The 21,128-nt window shown below is 39.6% G+C and overlaps 1 protein-coding gene across 23 annotated transcripts in view; it reads left to right on the top strand.

Moving 5' to 3' along the window:
• The window catches only part of LOC124167213 (endophilin-A), a 326,930-nt gene that overhangs the window by 271,941 nt on the left and 33,861 nt on the right, over positions 1-21,128 (top strand). For all 23 annotated transcript variants that reach the window (XM_046545068.1, XM_046545082.1, XM_046545078.1 and 20 more), the window contains exons 3-4: positions 18,153-18,221; positions 18,838-19,054. In XM_046545068.1, coding sequence (XP_046401024.1) covers positions 18,153-18,221; positions 18,838-19,054 — 286 coding nt within the window. The remainder of the gene's footprint in view (positions 1-18,152; positions 18,222-18,837; positions 19,055-21,128) is intronic.

Raw genomic sequence — 21,128 nt, 5'->3', positions numbered from 1 at the left:
TGTAGCTTTTTTTTATTTTTTAATGAACTTTTTGGAATTTTTGTGTGTTTTTCTTCTTTTCCTAACGCTGTTGTGGTGTTGATTTTTGAACTATTATGGGTCCTTCCTCATGATTTAAGTAGGTATTCGTATTTTGAATGCATCTCTTCGTCCAATTCTTAATCTATTATTTCGTCTGTTAAACGTTCGAGAATCCGAGGTGAGCAGATTCTCATTTAAATAACTATTTCAGTGACCTTAGGACATAGTGTTTTTAGCTTATCTTAATGCCGCTTTATTCACATTCCTTGGTCTGCAAACTTTATGATGGAACTTGATGTTAATAAACATAATTTTCCATGGCAGTTAACATTACCCCTATTCAAAACATTTTTGCGAAGGTACAATGAAGAGGTATCGATTTAAATCTTGGTTTCCTTAATCAAGGTAGGGTTAAATGGTGATCAACTTTCAGTAAACTATTCCATGATCTGTTGTAATTGAAATTCCCATCGCCGGGAGCGTCTACTCCGGTGTACATGTTTTATTATTATTAGGATTATTACATTTTTCCGGAAATGAATATAATCCGTCATCTTTCTCCACACTTACCCTCTTTTTTCCCACTTGTCAGCGCTTATTCGGAGGTCACTATTCAAGCCATACGAAAGACTCTTCTGGAATCCTTGCCGAACTAGAATGAAGGAACACGGGTAGAAAGTGAGATCCCTCGCCGAAACTAGCATTGGATATTTCTGTTTGCCCTTGTGAATATTGTTGGTTGGGGGTGAATTTTGTGTATGCAAATTGGAGAGGAAGAAAGGTGGCCAGACGGTGAGGTCGGTGGTTTTGGGCAGGAAAAAGGTTGATGCCTTTGCATTTTTATGACAGTTAAGAAAAACTTGGTTAAGAAGACTCATCATTAAGACGCTATAATGTTATTTTTTGGTCATCTATGAATTGCTATAAACTTATTTTACCATCTTGAAATTTTCAAAACATATAGAGTTAATGCTTTTCAACATGAGCTTGCGTCTCAAGTATGAAAATTCATCAGTATTATTGTCTTAGATTAAAATTTATGCCATTGAGATGCTGGAAAATTATTTAAATGGTCTACTGAATGTTCCCTGATGTATTCGGGGTAATAATTTTTGATTAAATTTTAAACTTGTAATTAGTGACTAAGTAAGATCGGTCCAATGGAAGTGATGTGTCCTCTTAACTCCACAGAATTAAATCTTAAAATCAAGTGGTTTCAGCCAGGGGAAGTTCCTGATGATATACAGAAGCGGTTGGGCCGTTGAGTGTACTTAAAATCGGTGGAGTAGCCCTTTTTTTTTAAATTCGATATTCAGAATGTTCGTTCAAATGTTTGTGTAAAACTTTCCCCATTTAATATATTCAGTATTTAATATTTTAGCTTATCATCAGAAGCGTCTCTAGCGACGACATTCACATGCCTTCGTATCGTCGTGAAATTCTCCGTGAAAGTGTGACGGCACGTCGTGATAGGCGCTATGCATTACAATGTCACGGTCGAGTGATCCGTGCGCAATCAATCTGAGCTAGAGACTGCCATTAGTGCATGCCATCCTCTCATCGATTAGAATCGATAGATTCTCCGGAAGCGATTGAAGCTTCGGAATGAAAATTCCTTGCGACATAAAATCCATCTTTCTTCGCGCTTACATTCTATGTACTTAAACCCAAAAAGCAATTAAATGCTATGGACGTACCTCTGGTAATAACCACCCACAAAATCTGTTTTAACTGTATAGGCGACGTTATTCTTTCATTTTTTTGTGAAAAATCAGTTACTAATGTGCATAAAAAAATAAGCGTGATGATTCTAAATTAATATCTGGGTGTCATAGCTTTCCAGCGTGTATGTCGTTCCACTACAAATATAAATTGTTCATGGACTGAATAGAAAATCAGCACTTTTTGTTTCACTGGCAATTGTTGCATTTTATTATCGTGAAAGCCAATCGTAAACGGTGTACCTTCATTCGAAAGGCGAGTTATTTCTTTCACACCCTGATCATCGGGTCAGGAGTAGGTAATTGATGTAAAAACTCTTTCCATCGTGTTTGTCAAGTCAGGTAGGTGGCTGGTTAGATCGGTTGCCAACTAGTTCACTTTGTGGAAATTCAGACTAATGAGATACAAACAGCTGTAGTAATTTTCACTCTAATTCATTCTGTCGATCGGTTTAAACACCCCATTATCAGTAACTGTCTCAAGCTCTCTCGGCTGTCTAGAATCAATTATCATTTATTAATATAACAAATATTTATTCATATAATAATTATTAAATATTTTCAGTGTTTGCTTTTCTATTAAAGCTATGTCGTTATTAACAATATTATTCCTCTATTGTCATTTAGAAACATCCTGTTCTGATATTGAAATCGTGATGGATAGATAACATATTTCTCTGAGAAACTGTATCCTTCATTGCGTAGCATCCGAAGGCCACCCTAATTCGACGGTCATTAAGGTCTGGGGTAGACGACTCGTCTCCTCTCCCTGCAGACGCGTCGCCGCGACTACTGTCTGCAGACTCCACCGGTGGTTGGCGCCAAGAAGTCTTGCTGGGGAGAGAGGGGGGTGGATTTCAGAAGTCGCCTGGAGCTCCCAGGCCGAAGATGCCATCGATTGGCTCTGCTCCCTCTTCCTCTTGTCGAAGTGGAGACAGTCAAATAAGGATTTATACTTCGTCACCTACCAAATCAGATTTCAAAATAAAGCAGGGATTCATTCAGACAGTTCGTAACTGCTATATTTCTCGCATATATATAATATTTTGCCCAATACCGATGACGTAGTTGAAACAATTGGGCTATTTTTCTTTCGTTTTTTAGGTTGATTTTTTATTATTTTGCTTTCGTATTTCATTCCGTAGTCGGGTTTAATGCAAATATAATGCAGGCTTCGTATTTATAGTAGTTTAGTGAGTTTGTTGCGTGTCAGTCTGTCTGCATTTTGCGCGGTCGCACTTTAGGGCCTACTATCTCAATAGTGATAGGTCTAATATCTCGCGCTGTAGCTCGACATTGCATCAAGTTGCGGGCGAAAAAACAATAACGGACCAAAGACAGCCTGCCCACCAAACGAGAGACAAACAGTGGCAAAAAACAATTAATTCCTGTCTCCTCTCTGCTGTGGTTCTCCTTTGAAAAACTCTAGCGAAGGATAGTCAGGCACAGACATGTCACTATTAATGCTTTGTCCCCCAAGCCTCCTGCGACCATTTCTCTCAATAGGGTAGTTTCCTTCTTCAAAGAAAACGAAAGGCATTGATTGCGATAAGTTACCCAACATTATTGTATTCATAATATACAAATTATTTGGTTTTAGAAATCCCAGTTTAGACAAATATCATTGATCAATTTTAACCTCATTTGAAAAAGGCCAGATTGGCGCCCATGCGATGCAACTCCACGTGAAGTCACAGGGGCCCAGATGCTATACGAGTAGTCAGTAGTTTTATATAGTCTGAGATTACCAATGTATGAATGAGGCACAGAGCTCAGGGAAACATCTCTTAATAATCACCTATTAAAATTGCCTATGGTCGGAAAGTTTCCTTCGTGTGATAGGGTATTGATAACCCTTATTTTAAGTCGAGCGCTTCTTGCTAGCAGCCTGCATCTTATTGGCGCCCATAGCTTCGCACCAAGGTGGCTCCATGCGGCGGCAGGTGGAACCAGAATGACGTCACACTTGCTTTTCCTAGCATTCATACATAGCTGTCGCATGCTTGAAAATTTTCACTTTTCATTTAATCGCGAAAAATAGATATCGTAATTTGAAAAGCTAAAATCGTGAAATACGTACTCCATGAGTAATAATCTTTTCATTTAGGCAATAAAAAAATAATAGGAAACCACCCTATTCATGTCTCCCCTCTGCCGTGGTTCTCCTAAGCAAAACTATAGCGAAGGACAGCCAGGCAGTGGCATACCACAAATAATTCCGTGTCCCCCAAGCCTCGTGTGACCATTTCTCTCAATTGGCCCGTGATTCTCGCGATTGGGCCATGGCTAGCAACAAGGTAACAGCCGGTAGCCCAGCAAGGGCAACCTGGGTGTAGAACACGCAGATGGACACTGCTAGTTTAATCTTATTTGTAATTTACGTCGATTTCCAACGTAGAAATTTTCTCATGTGTGTTTCATAGTCTTTGGTCGGCCCGGAAAAGGTTTTCCTCAATAGTTGTTTGACCCATCCGAGTCAGGGCAGTGCTCGCGATTTGCTCAATCGCGACGATCGAGGACACTGGGGCGTATATTCCTCATTCGGCGAGGACCTGTCGTGGCCGTTTGACCTGGAATGAAGGGACACGCTTTGACGGGAAGCGGATTTGAATGTTCCGGTGCCCGTGTGTGTTTGACTCCAGTCGAGCTTCGGACCCGTATCACTTTGATCCCCACGCTATTTCCAATAGGATCATTACTGTTTAAGTATTCCACCGATTAAGGTAGTTTGCGTTGAATATTTAAGAAGTATTCTGTCATTCTTTCCTCCTTTCTTGGGCTTCCATCTTAAATTCTCAATAAGATCTACTCCCTTTCATTCTGTTTAAAATACTATTCCCTTCCTTCCTCTTCCTCGTTTCCCAAACATTCTACCATCTAATAACGTAATGAGATAAAAGGTAGTTGCTTTTTTCCGCATTGAAAAGTGTGACTACCTTTTTTATTTCGAGCTTCCACTCTATCACTCCTGAATCTGTTGAATTTACTTTAACACCGTTTTCAACATCCCCTCCCCGCTCAGTACTGGCTCCATCTACACCTCTCTCTTCTTCGTATCCCATCTATAAGATTTCTATCTATTCATCCACCAGCTCTTCGTTTTTGCTCCTCCTCTCCGTCCACCTAACCTTCTAGATTCTTATCCAGCCCAATAGGATTCATAGCTAGAAAATAAAATATCAGGATACAATTATTTCTCTCGCGAACTCGGGTGGAAATTTGTATACCTACAGTACGCCTGGTCTTTATGCTCTCTATCCTCATTCGCATTTAACTTTCTTTTCCTACGGTATGTTTCTACTCTGTGTTTTTCCAATTTCGTGGCAGTAGAAAAGCAACCTTCTAGTCTGCAGATTTCCTTCCAATGTATGCACCAATTCCCTCTACTCTCTTGTCTCATCATCTAGCTTATATTGGGAAGTAATTCAGAATACAAAATCTCGTAGGTCATCCTCGTTGCCCTGACAGCCACTATTTTTTGCGGAAGAGCAATACGTATGATCGAGTTTTCGATTTCTCTCGCTTGTGGTATCTCTGGCGCACTCCTATGGAATATGTTAAATGGTCATCTCTTGCGTGGTTTTTCACCGTAAGTATTTCAATTGTTAAGCATACAGTTCTTCGGTCTTTCAAAGCGACAGACGTTACAGGCATCCTCCCCTGACCCTGGCATAGGTGCTTATTCCTACCTTTTCATAATAATAACGGAAGGCTTTTTCGAAGAGTCTAGTAGATATAACTAATATTCGTCAAGTTTCCACGGCATGGGAGAATAAGTTTAGATCCTTAGGCCAATGTGGTGGAGTTGTTCCATCGTATGCTGGGGAATAATATGAAATTTCCCACATTTTTTTACTTTTTGATGAGACAATCAGTTATGATATAATTCTAGGCCCGACAGAAACAGTAAATTAAGGGAGATATTTTGCCGAACGGACGTGTGTAGGAATTTGTTTTTCCCCCAAACAATACAGGAATTAAATAAATGCTGGGTAGATCCCAGTCTCATTTTCTTTCTTGTTTTCTTCTCTCTTTTTTTAAACGGCTGCTACCCTAACACCCCCGCCAAGCACCTGTCGAGGCGGCTTGTAGGGTAATATGTAGACGATACACTGCATCATTGAAAATTGAAAATTATTACTGTGAATCGAAACCGGTCGTGTCGTTAAATAGTTTTAAAAAGGAGGAGGAGAGTTTCATTTTATTCGCAATTTAATGTGTATTTCACTCCGTAAGTAAGTGGTCTAAATCAATTTTGGTGGTGAATTAGGACAAGAGCTCCTATAGGATCATTTTTCGCGCAACCCTTTCAGCGTGAGAAGGTTGTAGCTGTGGGGAAATATTATTTCCTAGTAATGAGGATGAGAGAAGATTGGAGGCATTCAAGATGTGGGTATGGAGAAGAATGGAGAAGGTGAAATGGACGGAGAGGAAAAGGAACGACGAAGTGCTGGATATTGTTGGCGAGGTGAGGCAGCTTTTCGATGAGATACGGAGGAGACAGAAGGTATGGATGGAGCGAGTATTTACCAGGGATAGGATATTGAAAAGTGTTAGAGGTAAGAATGTTAGGTAAACGAGGAGGCGAAGAATGGAGAAGGTGAAGTGGACGGAGAGGAAAAGGAACGACGAAGTGCTGGATATTGTTGGCGAGGTGAGGCAGCTTTTCGATGAGATACGGAGGAGACATAAGGTATGGATGGAGCGAGTACTTAGCGGGGAGGAGATGTTGAAAAGTGTTAGAGGGAAGAATGTTAAGTAAACGAGGGGGGGAAGAAAAAGAATAGGATTTTTAGATAGAATGAAAGGGAGTAGGTCTTATTGTGCATTGAAGAGGGAAGTGCATGATTGAAGGGGAGACTTCCGGAATTCTTCTTAAGCACTCCATGGAAACCTACCTTAATCGGTAGAATGCTTAATAATAATGTGCCAAAATGAAAGCGTGTCATATGCGGCCGAAGCGCTTTTTATGGATCGGGGTCCATTCTTTCCGTGCGCTTAGTGTGTAATGCGGTCATCTGTGCTCTATCCGTGTCCTTGGAATGCCCTTTCCGCACGCGCGCGAAAATGCCGCAGTGGAGAAGCGATGGCGTATAGCCACGATTTTCTTTCCATCTCGCATTAATTCGTTATGGCGACGCGAAACCATGCTATTTGTCCGGTTGAGGGTATTCGTGGAAAATCTCGGCTTCCATTTGCCTAATTGAAGAGTTTCGCATCACCGAGCGTTTGAACTGATGGTAATTAACAAGTTAGAGGCAAGAAATATGGTTTTGGGATGGTCTTCCAGTTGAGCGTGTTCAATTAATGTGAGATTATGGATTTTGAGCGTAGCATCTGTAACTAATGGTTTGATCCCGCGTGGAATGACATTGAATCATGGCATGAATGTTTGTGGATGATCTTTCAAACTTATTGTCGATTTATAGACTTGGATTTTTTACAATGCTCGTTTATTTTCAAATGACTGCTTTTGAAATTGGTACATAGCGGAATGAAGTTGTAAAGGGATGAAAATTTCTTAAAATAATGGTCCATCCACATTCCTTATTATTGTAGCCATAGGGTAAATATGAACTCTAGAGGGATAACATGCTTCTGCGGATGCGCTTAGATTGAAATGGCAGAATCCCAGGTCACGTGATGGGTCTGTTGGTTTTATTATTTGATTCAGACCATGGCGTTGGTTTACATACTGTTTATTTCGATTGGAAATTATATTTCAATCAAATTTAATGCTCACGAAGTATCATGTATAAAATTATCATTTTATCAAATATTAATAAAATCTGACTTCTTAAATTATTTAATTTTTAAAATTTTTAATTTTCCATAATGATGCTTAAGTATCCAGTCCAGCTTTTGATTTCTGTGGAGCCGCTCTGAGCGCTCTTATTTATATTTTTTTCTTTATTTTTTCTCCTAATTTAATCTTGAGTTGTGACTGTGGCGTTTTTTTCTGCCAAAAAATGTTGTTGCTCACTTTCCTCAGCTTAACTGTATCCTATAGTCCTATTTATAAATATATAAAGAAGATGTCAAAAAGCGCTATAAATTTTTTTAACTTTTTACAAGTAAGGGTTTTATCGGCTCATAAAAAATTGCATTTGAGTCAGGAAAAGGTGCGGAATCATTTCAGTGCGTGATATAGCCATAACTCAAATTTTGTTGAAGCAATTTTTTACAATGTAGGCTGTTGATAACGGTTGGTTTTCGGCAGTAGTTGTGATTCCACTCCAATTTGGACGAAAGTATGGAAATTTTTACGGCAGCCTTTCAAAAGAGTTCCAAGAAAAATAATTTAGATTGTATAGAAGAATGGGAAAGATAACAATAATGCGTCTATATTGGGAGATATTGGGACTAGAAAGTCCTTTATTCCATCTAACCCCTGCCCATATATTAAACACTAGGAATGCATTGTCAAGTTACTCTAAAAGGATTTTTTTGGACGGAATGAATAAGGCTCATTCCAAGGTGAAAACTGAAATCCAGTCTAGCACCTAGGGTCTGGATCTTAGACAGATTCGTTTGTTATTTTGGAAGTGCTGTTACCAGATCATCACTTTTAGTGACGATCGCCGATAATATATTTCCCGTGTTAATCCTTATCCATTTTTGTTCATATTTTCACTATTACATACAATTGCTATCATATTCCTGAGTTGTCTCTCTCATTTAATTAGGAATTCGCTCGATATGTGTAATTTCTCTTGATTTGCTACGAATTGCCGCTTATTGAGTCTAAGTAAGCAGCTGAAATTCAAAGGGGATAATTATACGGGCTGTTATCGACGAATATGTGGAATAGATTTTTTGAAGTGCGAATGAAATATAACAAGCACTTGTAGATGGTTAAATTAATGATCGGAGAAGATTAGAGGACACTTCAGATGACATGAATGATTAAACTTCATCTGATATAAAAACTTTGAAGATATAAAAACGAGTGCTAGAGAACATACGTAGTTCCAAATCCTGAAATATTCTCTATATTTTTTACCTACTACTCAGCAATCTATCGTGTAGTGCCTGATTTCTTTTTTTTTATTTTGGTAAAATACGTGAAGTATCATCCATGCAATTTTAGCAGCCACAGCATAAGCCGTGCGTGGTAGCCAGTGGTTTGATTAAAGCAACCGACTTATCCAACCTTTCACTCTTCTGTATCTCTTCGTCCCTTGCCTCGTGAAGCAGCTATATTAATACGAATAAAACATTTCATGTCCAGAATCTCATGTAAAGGATGCCAAAATCGGTCGGGTAATTTTTTAACCATCCTAATGTTAAAGTTAAGGTCACCAAACCCTATGACTTTGTTCAACCTGATCGTTTAGGGTACTTATGATTCCCAAAACCGCATAACCCATTATAACTTGTGTTCTGCAATACCTGATACTGAAATAATTGATTTAATACTCTGTTTACCTAGTGAAGATATCATCATTAGCCGTTTTAGGAACGACTTGAAAGCGCTACATATCAATTAGCTTTGCGCGCAGTTGCGCGCACGGATGCAAAGGTATAAACACCTTAATCAACTGGAGCAGCTTGTTATACTATCCGGAGCGTGTAACTGTAACTCCTCGTAGAATAACACACTGTTCCAATTGCTCCAACTGTTTCCAAAACATTCCCGACAGTTGATTCTCCATTTCAATGCACAATACCACTTTCGTTTATTTTCTTCTCATAGCATTTCTTGACTTTTTCTGTATTTATCTTCGTGTTTTTTTTTGCTGTTACCTTATTTAAGCTAACTCTTCTTTATAACGCCTCTCCTTTGCAAAGATAATTGTGCCGTTCTCATTCCTGATTTGGCAACGGATGAAATGTGACAACCGTGTGAAATCAAAATATCCAAGCTATGCAAGCCATTGCCTAAATATCCCCGCCTCATCGGTGTCTGTCAGCAGTTATGTGATGCGATAATTTTAAACTTGGGCATATTTTAGCGACTCTTCGCGAACAGCTCTGCCCTTGAAGAATCGCTCTTGATTTCCGTGCCCGTGCATAAAATTAAACATATTTAGAAAGGTCAGTTTGACGTGGATATAGGCAATACATATTTTCCTGTTATAATTGTATTGTCCGCGCGAATTTTATGAAATAGACCATCCTGTTTTAACGAGACGAATCTATCTGCCTTCAGGCATTGATAAATGGGACGTATAAGGTGCTTAAGACCAATTACAAGGGAGGAGGCGATGAACTTAAGTTTTAAATTGTTTGCATGAATGATTTCATTGAGACATCAAATGTTACTCGTGAGGCGATCTTTTTTACAAGTTCTAGAGAATGGAGAGAACCGGTATAAACTTGAAGATTTAAAAATGGCCTTGTAAAACACTCTTAAGTCCTTGACTTTCGAAAAGACCTTTAGAATGTTCTATTACGTTTCCGACTTCTTTACTGATATGCTTATCTTCTGATTATCGTTTTCGTTGTTAAATAATCGTTATTTACTCATTTCAAGTTTCCTCTGAGAAGGTGGGCGACGATCCGGGTGATTTTAATGACTGTTGATTTTGGCCTTTTACAAGGGCGTACCCAGCATCAAAAACTAGGGGGGGGGGGGGGGGAGTAAGCCATGGTTGTTCAAGCTATCATTAAGATTTAAGCATGGAAAAGGTGATTAAAGCCAACATTTTAAGGAAACTCTAACAGCTCTTTATTAGTTCATAAAATTATTCGCTTGAAAAAATATTATTTTCCTTAAAGACATTAGCGATTTTTGCTTCTAAGGGGGGGCAGCTGCCCCTCGCTGGGTACGCCCATACCCTTTTATACTCTTGATTTTCATCTTTAAAAATGTCAATTTTTTCTCGTGGTAACCAGGAAAAACTGTCGGCGTTGGTGAATAAAAATCGACTTTCTGTGTTGACCCTGTTTCAATAATCCTTGTACATATTTTTGTGCATTACTAATTAATCTTTTTAAAAGATAATTGGCGAAAGAAGTTACTGAATGGAGGGCTGGTGGACTCGCTTAAATTTAAAGCTTGCATCTGCCTGTTTATCTCCGTGGTTACAAGGCAGGTTGACTGAAAAAAAAGCGCTCAAAACGTCGGGAGATAATGAACGCGTGAAGAATTGCCTCTTTGTCTTCTTCCCTGACCAGCGCTGTCCGCGAAGCTCTGCATTTGGGGAAAGACGACGATATATTGCGGGCGAAATTGTCGGTAGAAGAGATTTTTCGCGTGTTCTTCAGTTGACTGAAATTAACCAGTTCCGGAACGGTGCGATTCCGTGATAATTTTATCGCAGAGCAGCGTTGATTCATATTTCATGAACTCAGAGCTCACTTACTGCAAATAACTGTCCCTCGGAAAACTGTCAACTCTCCGCAATAACTCTAGCTGAAATTATTCAACATTGGGAAAGCCTCAATAGGGTGGTTTCCTTGTTTTTAATTGTCTAAATCGAAAGATTAGCTCCTGGAGTACGTACGCTTTTAAATGACGACATATATTTTTCGCGATTAAATGAAAAGTGAAAATTTTCCATCGAGCGAAAACGCGACGGCTAAGTATGAATGATGGGAAAAGCCAGTGTGACGTCATTCTGGTTCCATCTACCGCCGTGTGAGGCCACCGTGGTGCGAGGCTATTAGCGCCGCTACGATGCAGGCTGCTAGCAGGTAGCAGAGTACCCTGCAAGCAGGTAGCACTTGGCTTAAATAAGAATTATTAATACCCTATCAAACAAAGGAAACTTTCCGACCATCGGCTGTTATAATAGGTGATTATTAAGAGATGTTTCCCTGAGCTCTGTGCCTCATTCATGCATTGGTAATCTCAGACTATATAAAACTACTGACTACTCGTATAGCATCTGGGCCCCTGTGACTTCACGTGGAGTTGCATCTCATGGGCGCCAATCTGGCCTTTTTCAAATGAGGTTAACATTAACATTCGTCTGAACTGGGATTTCTAAAACCAAATAATTTGTATATTATGAATACACTAATGGTGGATAACGAATCGCAATCAATGACTTTCGTTTTCTTTGATGAAGGAAACCACCCTATTCGTGAGCCAATTTTTGCTCTCTGGAATGGCGGTAACATAGTGAGCTATCTCCTACATTTTTCACTTCTGTGTATGTATTCTCTAATATGTGTTTGGTCTTTCCTTCCGCAAGAGCACACAAGGTCACCATATATAGCGGGAAATTGCTTGGAGGGCAGAGCGTATAACCAACGACTCCACTCCAATTACGTTAAATTCATTCTTCGCGGAGATCTCAGTGACTGCTTTTACCGAATTATTATTAGAAACTCCTCTTTCCAGCAGTTTTTGGGAAATACCTTTTGGTTCATCTAGAATTTGTGTTTTGAAAATTTATTCTTTCTAATTAAAGCTTTTACGATTTGAAGTTAACTTATAGCAATGGCCTTCTTATAACAATAGGTTTTATGATCAGTTATTGAATCGATAAAAGACTAGTCCTAGTATTTTCTCTGAGGCAGTCATCTTGAAATTCTCGGAGTGTATGGAGTAGTAGCTTGTGTCAACATTTTCCTACATCTCAACTATAAAAATGTTCACGTCGGAAATGATATTTACCATAAGATGCAGGAAATGTAGGAAAAAAGAAGAAAGGCTACTGGTTGAGCAGAAGTGGTTCGTATTCGTAAGTAAGTGAAGAGGAAAATAATTCCCGCGAAAAATTATTAACATCTCACTCTGACGTAATTTCTATTTTAGGTTTTCTCGGATATTCATGTCTGCACACGTTTTGACTTATGCTGCGTTTTGAGATCTTTCGATCGAGATTACGGCCGCCGTTGCAGGTGCCATCATCAGATGATTTCAGTGGCGCATGTTGATTCTCATTTGAGGGGGGGAGGCTGACCCCCTCCCTAATATCCGACCCTGAGGGGACGACTTAGATTAGCTGCTCCAAACAATGGTTTGGCCCCTTTGCAGAACATAACTTAGGTGACGGGCGTGTTCCCCACGATATTCGTATAGACATGCAGGGAAGCAACGGTATATGTGAAGGAGGACCATTCCATGATGCCGCCGCCTTCGCGTATGATTTAGCAAATTAATTCATGCTTCGGTAGCAATGTGATCTATTTATTCGTAATATTTACAATTTAGTAATTGCAATCGCGAGAAACATAATTGAAAAGTAATGAATTAGATAGATGATGTCGTCTCAAGTGAAAATTTAGTTTTACAGCCCTAACCATAGTTTATTTCTCCGTGAAATTCGAATCGCTTTGGCCGTTAGTGACGCGAGTGGCGAGTTAGGTTCCCTCCTCCGACGTAGACTCTCCATTCTTCTCCTCTCTCCGCTCTCCTCATCTCCTCGTACCTTTTTCATCCAAACATTCGTCATTATTTGGTCTACAAACCAACTGGAACCGTTGTCATCCTCTGAGCCTTTTTCCATCAACAGGACCCTCTAGGATTGTCCATTATTATTTTTTATTATATTATGATTATATATATTATACGCACTTATATGAGCAGTGAGTGAAAACGCTTTTACCCTGCCAGCCTATTTCGGGCGGTATGTGCAAAGACTTCCGATGGTATTTTTCCAGAATTTGCTAGATATCAGATTTTAAATTATTACAATTACTTAGTTTTATTGAATGCATCGAGAATTCTTCCCAATGCTAAAGATGTATTTAGAACGGTATTTGTGAGACGGCAGCCGGTGAAACGGCCGCAATCACTATATAAAATAATTTTTATTAAGTCGGGCCGATATATCGCCCCGGTTTAAGGTCCGTTTGGAGAATCTCACATTGCAATATACCGTGGTCGATGTTCTCCACGTAGTCACGTTTTGTCTTCCGCGCGAAAACTCGTCGAGACGGTGAGGTCGTTGAGGAGGCGGTGCTCCATCATAGCGGTCCAACTTCCGTTCCTCCCGACTCCTGCTTGCTGTTGCCGACGCAGCTAGGATGGTCCCGTGACCGACTCCCGGAGACGCCGCTGGCCTGCCTATGCGGAAGCCCCTCCCGCGAAGAAGTCGCCAGTCGAGACCCCGTTCCCGCGATGCCTCCTCATTTGCGCGATCGCGGGCAAAACCGGGCGTTCCTTTCCGCGTGCTCTGACGACGGTGGCAGACACCCGGTGTGTATACGAGTCTGGCGGGCGTGCGTGGCCTTGACACAGAGACGGTCACGACCGCCTGGCTGGGATGGATGTAGGCACTGCCGTCGCCGCTGCTGCTGCTTCTGGTGGTGGAGAAGCGAAGTTTTCTAGGCACAGCCGCGCGTGCAGCGGAGGAGAGCCACAAGTGGGCCTCGCTCGGGTTATTTCGCTCGTAGCGGTGCGTCGATGAATGAAAGCGGCGGCTCTGATGAAATTCATTTTGAAACGTTGCTACGCCCTTAAAATCTCACCTTTCCTCCGCGCAGTGGCGTAACTAGGAATATGCTTTAGGGGGTGAGGGAGCTTTGAGGTGAGGGGGAGGGTGGAATGTGGGGGCTTTGGGGGGGATGAGGGAAGGGGGATTAGAGGGGGCTACCCCCCCATGAAACGGGGATTTCATGAAAAGTTTTGAAAAATAACATACTTGAAAATGCATTTTACATAATTTTGGCACTTAAAATTTAACTTTTATCAGATGCAGTTATTATATATCAAATCCAGACAAGATTTTCATACATTTTTTGATTTCTCAGATGGTTTGGGGGGTATGCATCCCCTCAACCCCCCCCCCCTCCCCCATAGTTACGCCTTTGCCTCCGAGGAATCCGCCATGAGGGAACGACTGACATTAGCAATAAACACTGTTTTGGCCCCTATTCAGAACGTAACTTTGGTGACGGACGTTTCCCCTATGACATTCATATTTACAATTGTGAAAATAGCAGTATAAGTAAAGTAGTATCATTCCATGACGGGGCTCCGCCCTTGCGTATGATTTAGCAAACTAATTCATCTTCCTGTACTTAATTTTATTTCCCAATTCCGATAGGGGCGCATTTTAATTCGTTCACCATTTTTATGATCGTTTGTGATAGCGATAAAGGTATCCGTATTTTTCCGTTTTTCATTCCCTCGCATAACCTGTGGTGCTTTTCGCGACGAAAAATCGACGGCTTAAACCCTATCCGAGATCAGTGGATGACATCTCGAGCATATCCCTGGTGGGTCATCCCTTTTCAGCCACTCCTCGGCTTGGTTCTCCTGAGCGATTAAGTGACCCAGAACTTTAATGACGCCCCCAACTCATGAAAAGTGGGCGGCAACTTTCCCGTTCTCTTATATTAAACTTACGAGGGAATGGCTAAATGAGGAAAACTTTTTGGTTATGAGTTATCTGCCCCTTCCATCCTCTAAACTCTGTTAATTCGTTGCGTTTTCGGGTGTTCGACACGTTAGAAAGATTGATTGAGAAGGGACCATGAAGTCACACAAAGGTGGAGTTAGGGGTGACGGTCCGCCGCGCCGTAAGCTTCAGCACATTATACTCCTCTTATGGGTCGGGGCTGGGAAAAGCTTTTATCCATTCCATTCTTTCCGTAGAAGATCCGAGCCTTTTACGCATATTGGTGATTATGTCATAAAATGGAGATTAAATATGTATTTATACGAGTAAATCCAGGTTTTTCAAGGATTTTATGGAATTTTCGTAATCTAAATGTGAAACGGCAACGCTTATGTTGGAAGACATGACCAAATATTATTATGCTCTTTGAGTATCTTTATGAATTATCAAAGTATTTATTTTATCAAGGACAAAATATTACGGATTCGAAAATCCTAGATTTTTATATTTACTCTAGACACGGGTTTATAATTTATTTCAAAATGCTAAAATATCTAGAAGCAATCCTCGTCTTGTCTGGAGGAAGTTTTTTATTCATAATTAATCTTCTCCAACAAATTATCGTTTATAATACAATACTTATGTCAAATATTGTTTTCAGATAACAGTCGTGAATGATGAGGGCTTGACAGATGGACATGCCTATCTCGTTAAATGAGCTTTCTCGGAATTTTTAGTAGTATAGACGTTATTTAAGATAAGAAAGGTCGAATTTGTGGCTAAAGAAATCGAATCGGGAATTGTGAAAGAAATTTTGAGCCATGTTGATTATGCTAAAGGATTTAAGTGTTTTCCTCACGAATGAGCGAGTGAATTATTTTTGTAATTATCACCCGGCCTGTTTTGATGGAGCAAAAATTGCGTTAGCTGATCATTTAACATCGTTCTCAGGACGGTGGAGTGTACGGTGGTGCCTTATTTAACAGTGAGTTGCATTTTATTGGTGGTAGAAAATCTCACCTTTTCTTAAATTTTTATCTAATCCTCTCTGCATTTCAATTCTGTCACAAATCGACGCCTCAGACCGCGACTATACGAGTGGCAGGATTATTAGATGGGAGGTGTGAAACCTTTATCCTTCTGTGATGGGGACCTACTTCTACGAAAAGTGTAGCATGCCGCTAATCACGATTTAATGTGTCGTAACTTGACCTTCGCCGGGGTGGACTTATAATTTTCAGCGTACTCTAAGATGGGAATTAATTTGTGCCACCATTACGTGGCATAGTTCATTTTAGTGTTGACACTGAGGAATAATACACTTAAAACTAAAATGACCTAGCTATTAATTCACTTCATCGAATGATTTAAAATAGTTTTCTCGCGGTCTGCGGCGAGAAGTGGAGAGGGGAAATTTTTCTGAATGTCAATAAATTGAAAATTAAAATTTTTAACTTTACGATGGAAATAGCAGGAAAATAATATTACTTTGGTTTAAATTAAAACCTGTATTAAAGGCATTTAAAAATTAGGAAAAAATATAGGAGAATATTTTTACATACTTAAAATTATTTTGAATGATGCTTATATTGGATATAAATAAATCACTTTAATGCATTTAAATAGCTTAAAATTTACAATTGGAATTAACCAATCACTTACAAGCATTTGAACGACTTGAAATTTACAAAAGATAACCCGACTTAGGCAGACATTAAACTATCTGAGATAGTGAAGTCATAATTTTCGTTATTTCAATAATCAAGGCAATGGAAGAGTCGTAACTTCTGGTTGGTAAGGGGCATTCCTCACTTTTGTCAAGCTTCTTTTTGGTGATATTTATGGGCCTGAAGATATTTAAAGAATGTTCAGGAGATCTTCATTGACCGTGGAAGTTAAAATTTTCGGGCAGTTAGCAGTCGCGGCGGTCCAATATTATGAGTGTTACTATGATACGATTAGTGGCAGCCTGCTCATCTTGTTAGTGACTGCCGCCTCATGGATCCGCTTCGTCTGTCTCGAAAGTAAGCGCTTTCTCCGCCATTTACTCCCCCCTGATATCACCCTAACCCTTGGTGCGTGAGATCAATCCGGAAGTCTTCGAGGAGGAAGATCCTCTCTCCAATTATGTGGTAGCGCAGGGAAGAAAAGAGTCTTATATCGTCGGGTCACCGACGCGTTACACTTCGCTTTCATCTCTACCTTCCGTAAACCCGTTATCTTTCGGCTTTCAGTCATTCGATGGGTGACCACTCTGTCACGGAAAGAAATTTCCCGAGTTTTTCCCATTTTCCGCGTGTACATTTTCATGTTTCCACCAATATGTTGCGATGAGTTGTTCTGCGTTTTCTGTGCCTCATATTACGGAGAGATTTGCTGTGAAATTCCCAAAATAATCATAGGGATTAATAATTTTACCACGGCTCATCTGACAATCGATTGTTTCGGTTAGATTTGATATTTACCAGATCGACACTAATGAGCACCACGATAATATTTTAATTCAGAGACAGAAAACTTAATTTCGGTGCGGCCAACAATGTGTAGATAAATCATTATTATTTCAGGGTGTGCGCCTGTCTGTATAGCAGGTAGTATAACTTCAGGATATCCAGCTGTGTGGCATCAGATAGTTTAATTACAGGTGTTAATTAAGTATCAGAATTTTTGCCGATGATTCGATTGAATTCCTTTCAGTATCATGCTATAAATAAAATCATTTAAATATTAAAGTCAAGTTTATTTTACTTAAAACCAAAATTTAATGAGGAAACGACGCAAAAATATTCCAGGAGTATTTATGTACCTCAGAGATATTTAAATATAACGAATTTAACTTCGTCGCCATTATAAAGCAGTTGAGGCACAAATAGCATTTCTGTGCTTGAAACATGAAATTGCTAACCCAACTAACTCCCAAGCATAGAGTATTCCAAGTTATCCTGCTTTTATACTGGTAGCTTCCAATTTTGGGGGTTTTCTGTGTGTGACAGATATGACAGTGTGGATAGCATTTGAGTGGCGTGGGGAAAATTTATTACCATTAGTTTCATTAAATTGTGATGGCTATGTTACTGGTTTTGTTTATTGTCTTTTGGAGTGCTTTTTATATAAATCAATTTTTTTTATGAGGTTGATATTTGCTAATTGTTGGTTCCTTCTTTGTTTGCAGTATATGACGGAGAAGATGGGAGGGGCAGAAGGAACAAAACTTGATGTGGACTTTGTGGATATGGAAAGGGTAAGTTGACAGATTTCACCTGAAGATATTGTGTTTCGATTCACTAGTAGGAATGATTCACTAGTAGGTGAAAGTAAGCAGTTGTAAAGGCAAGAAAAGTGTGTGGATTCTCCATGCTCTTGGGTATTTCTCTACAAGGTTGTTTTTAGTGAAAACAGTGGTGTCTTGAATATTGGAATCCAAAAGCATGGGGCACCCACCTGCATAACTCAGCAGAATTCTTTGAGTTAGAGGGAAAGTATTTTTTTGCTTAATCTATAAGGGACTATCAAAAAATTATTTAAATTAGTTGTTTTCTTATGTGAAAAATCGCTAAAATTAAGACACAAAATCAGTACATCACATTGTCAAAATCAAACATGATTGCACCCTGCAGCTTATTGTTCTTGTTGCGTATTTTAGTTTTTTGTAGCATTGGTCTGAATATTATTTAAAGAATTTACATTTACATTTTTCAATCAATTCATCAATTATTGTCACTTTTTGCCATTTATTACAGTCAACACTTACATTGACGAAAAAAATTGAATTTCCAGCTGCTTTGTGTAATTTGCTTTAAAATCCAGTAAGGAAATCTATGTATTGATTTTAATATCTTGGCTTATTTCCCTTGTAGAAAACGGATGTCACATACGAGTTAGTTGAAGAATTGCAGATAAAGACAAAGGAATATTTGCAACCAAACCCAACTGCTCGGGCCAAGATGGCAGCTGTGAAAGGGATCTCAAAGCTTAGTGGCCAGGCGAAAGCATCCACATACCCTCAGCCAGAGGGTGTTCTAGGAGAGTGCATGGTCACTTACGGCAGGAAACTGGGCGAAGATAGTGTTTTCGGTGGGTAGTAAGATTTATTTTACTTTCCTATTTATTATTCTAGTGGTAGTAAGATTTTTTTTCGTTTTTAGTTTTAAGCCTGAGTATACATTACTTTATGGGATATATATAGTAAAAAAACTATGAACTTTGGTTTTATGTAAAGTAATGTATAGTATTACATTACTTTACATAAAATAATGTATACTCAGGCTTAAAACTTAAGGAGCAACATAACATTATAGTTTAGGGTATGTTCCCCACATATTGGCTTGTGTTGATGTTGTGTATGTACAGAACAGGGGCGGTCATCAAACAACTTTTTTCGAAATTCAAAGTTCGACGTATGTCAAAATGTAGCCCGAGGTGCCGAATGAGCAGAGAAAAAATTTTGTACCTGTAGGTTGACATCCTACGGTGGTGCCAGGGCCATTTATTTTTAGCGTAGGCAACCCTCAACACATACATGGTTTTTTTTGTCGATTTTGCACCAGTCATGTCTGAAATTGTCGAGGTAAGCAACATAGATCGAATACTCACGTTTTTTTTAGTGATCTGCATTTATATAGGAACAAGACGACCAACAGTGGCTTTTTTAACAATAACCAAGATTATCACGAAGCTCTATATTCCTACGTGGTTCACAATAAAGAAAAATTGGAAGATTACAGAAGGAGCAAAACATATCTGGGAAATGCTTAAGAGAATGAGACAATTCCCTGAAAAGTACAGTTCCTGAGAAATTCATCCAGAGCAAAGTGTTCTTCGCTCATCCAGAGAACATTCTCATTGCAATGCTGAATGATTAAAGGGCCGAAGTGCGAAGAGTAGCCTTACAAAGGATAGTGCAGGCAAGAAAGACGTATTCGCCAGAGGAAGGCATCAGGGTTTTTCACATCCCTGAGCAGTGCGTTGACATTAGTTCATAGGCACATAGGGAGATGAGGAGATCCTTTCTTTAGGATGGGAGAGGGGAAGAGTGTTGTTCTATATAAACGGTAGGGTCATATTAGTGCGATCATGCCCATACGAGTACACCAAATTAAAATATATGCCATTATTTAAGAGATTTTCAAAGTTTTTTACGTTTCTTTGCATTTTAATGCCGGTGATTGTATTAAAAAAGGGTGAGTATTCGATCTACGTTGCTTACCTCGGCAATTTCAGACATGACTGGTGCAAAATCAACAAAAAAAACATTTAAATCACGACATTTATCGCCGAAATAGCGTAAAAAGAGGGTTATGTATTGCGGGTTGCCTACGCTCAACATAAATGGCGCTGGCGCCACCGTAGGATGTCAACCTACTGGAACAAAATTTTTTCTCTGCAAATTTGGTACCTCGGGCTACATTTTGACATATATCGAACTTTGAATTTCGAAAAAAGCTGTTTGATGACCGCCCCGAATGCGCAGGTAATTAACGTTTAACATGAATTTGCTTGGCATGAATTCTTTAGACTCTGTTTTTGCTATTTCACGAAGATTGCTCTCTATTTTTTCAAGCAATCTTCATGCTTTACCTTAACTGAGGAAATCGCCAAAGCCCTCATGTCACCCCTTAACAAGCATGCGAAAAGCCAAAGATGAACATGAAGAACACTTTAATATATCGATGAAGTAATTGGCTCTACAATAGATGATAATATCTTGGATTTTCGATCTCTGTGCCATATCAACTGTATTAATGCCCATGGGCAGGGCCGGAACTGGGTCGGCGTAGTTTGGTCAGGGGGGGCAAAGATCAGTTTGATCCCCCTTCCCCCCTGATCCCGTGAGCCCCCCTCAATCCCTCCCTCCCCTCGACCACCACTTAAATAAAGTACCACTATTTTTTCGAGGTGCAGTAGTTGAAATTACACACCATATGTTTGCAATTAAAAAGTCTTGTTAATATTACTGGTTTAATGATTAATATAATTATTTAATTAATTTATTAATATTACTGGTTTGTTCAACAATTTAATTAGAAAATTATGTAACTTTTTAAATAAACTTTTCAAATTTTGCCGCTCCCTGAAATCTGCCGCCCAGGGCTCGTGACCCCTCTGTCCCACCCTAGGTCTGGGCTTGCCCATGGGTATTTAGCTCCCA

This window comes from Ischnura elegans, chromosome 10 (genome assembly GCF_921293095.1).
Source record: "Ischnura elegans chromosome 10, ioIscEleg1.1, whole genome shotgun sequence".
Classification (NCBI taxonomy): Eukaryota; Metazoa; Arthropoda; class Insecta; order Odonata; family Coenagrionidae; genus Ischnura; species Ischnura elegans.
The sequence above is the reverse complement of the archived record's forward strand: the minus strand, read 5'-3'. Positions and strand labels throughout refer to the sequence as shown.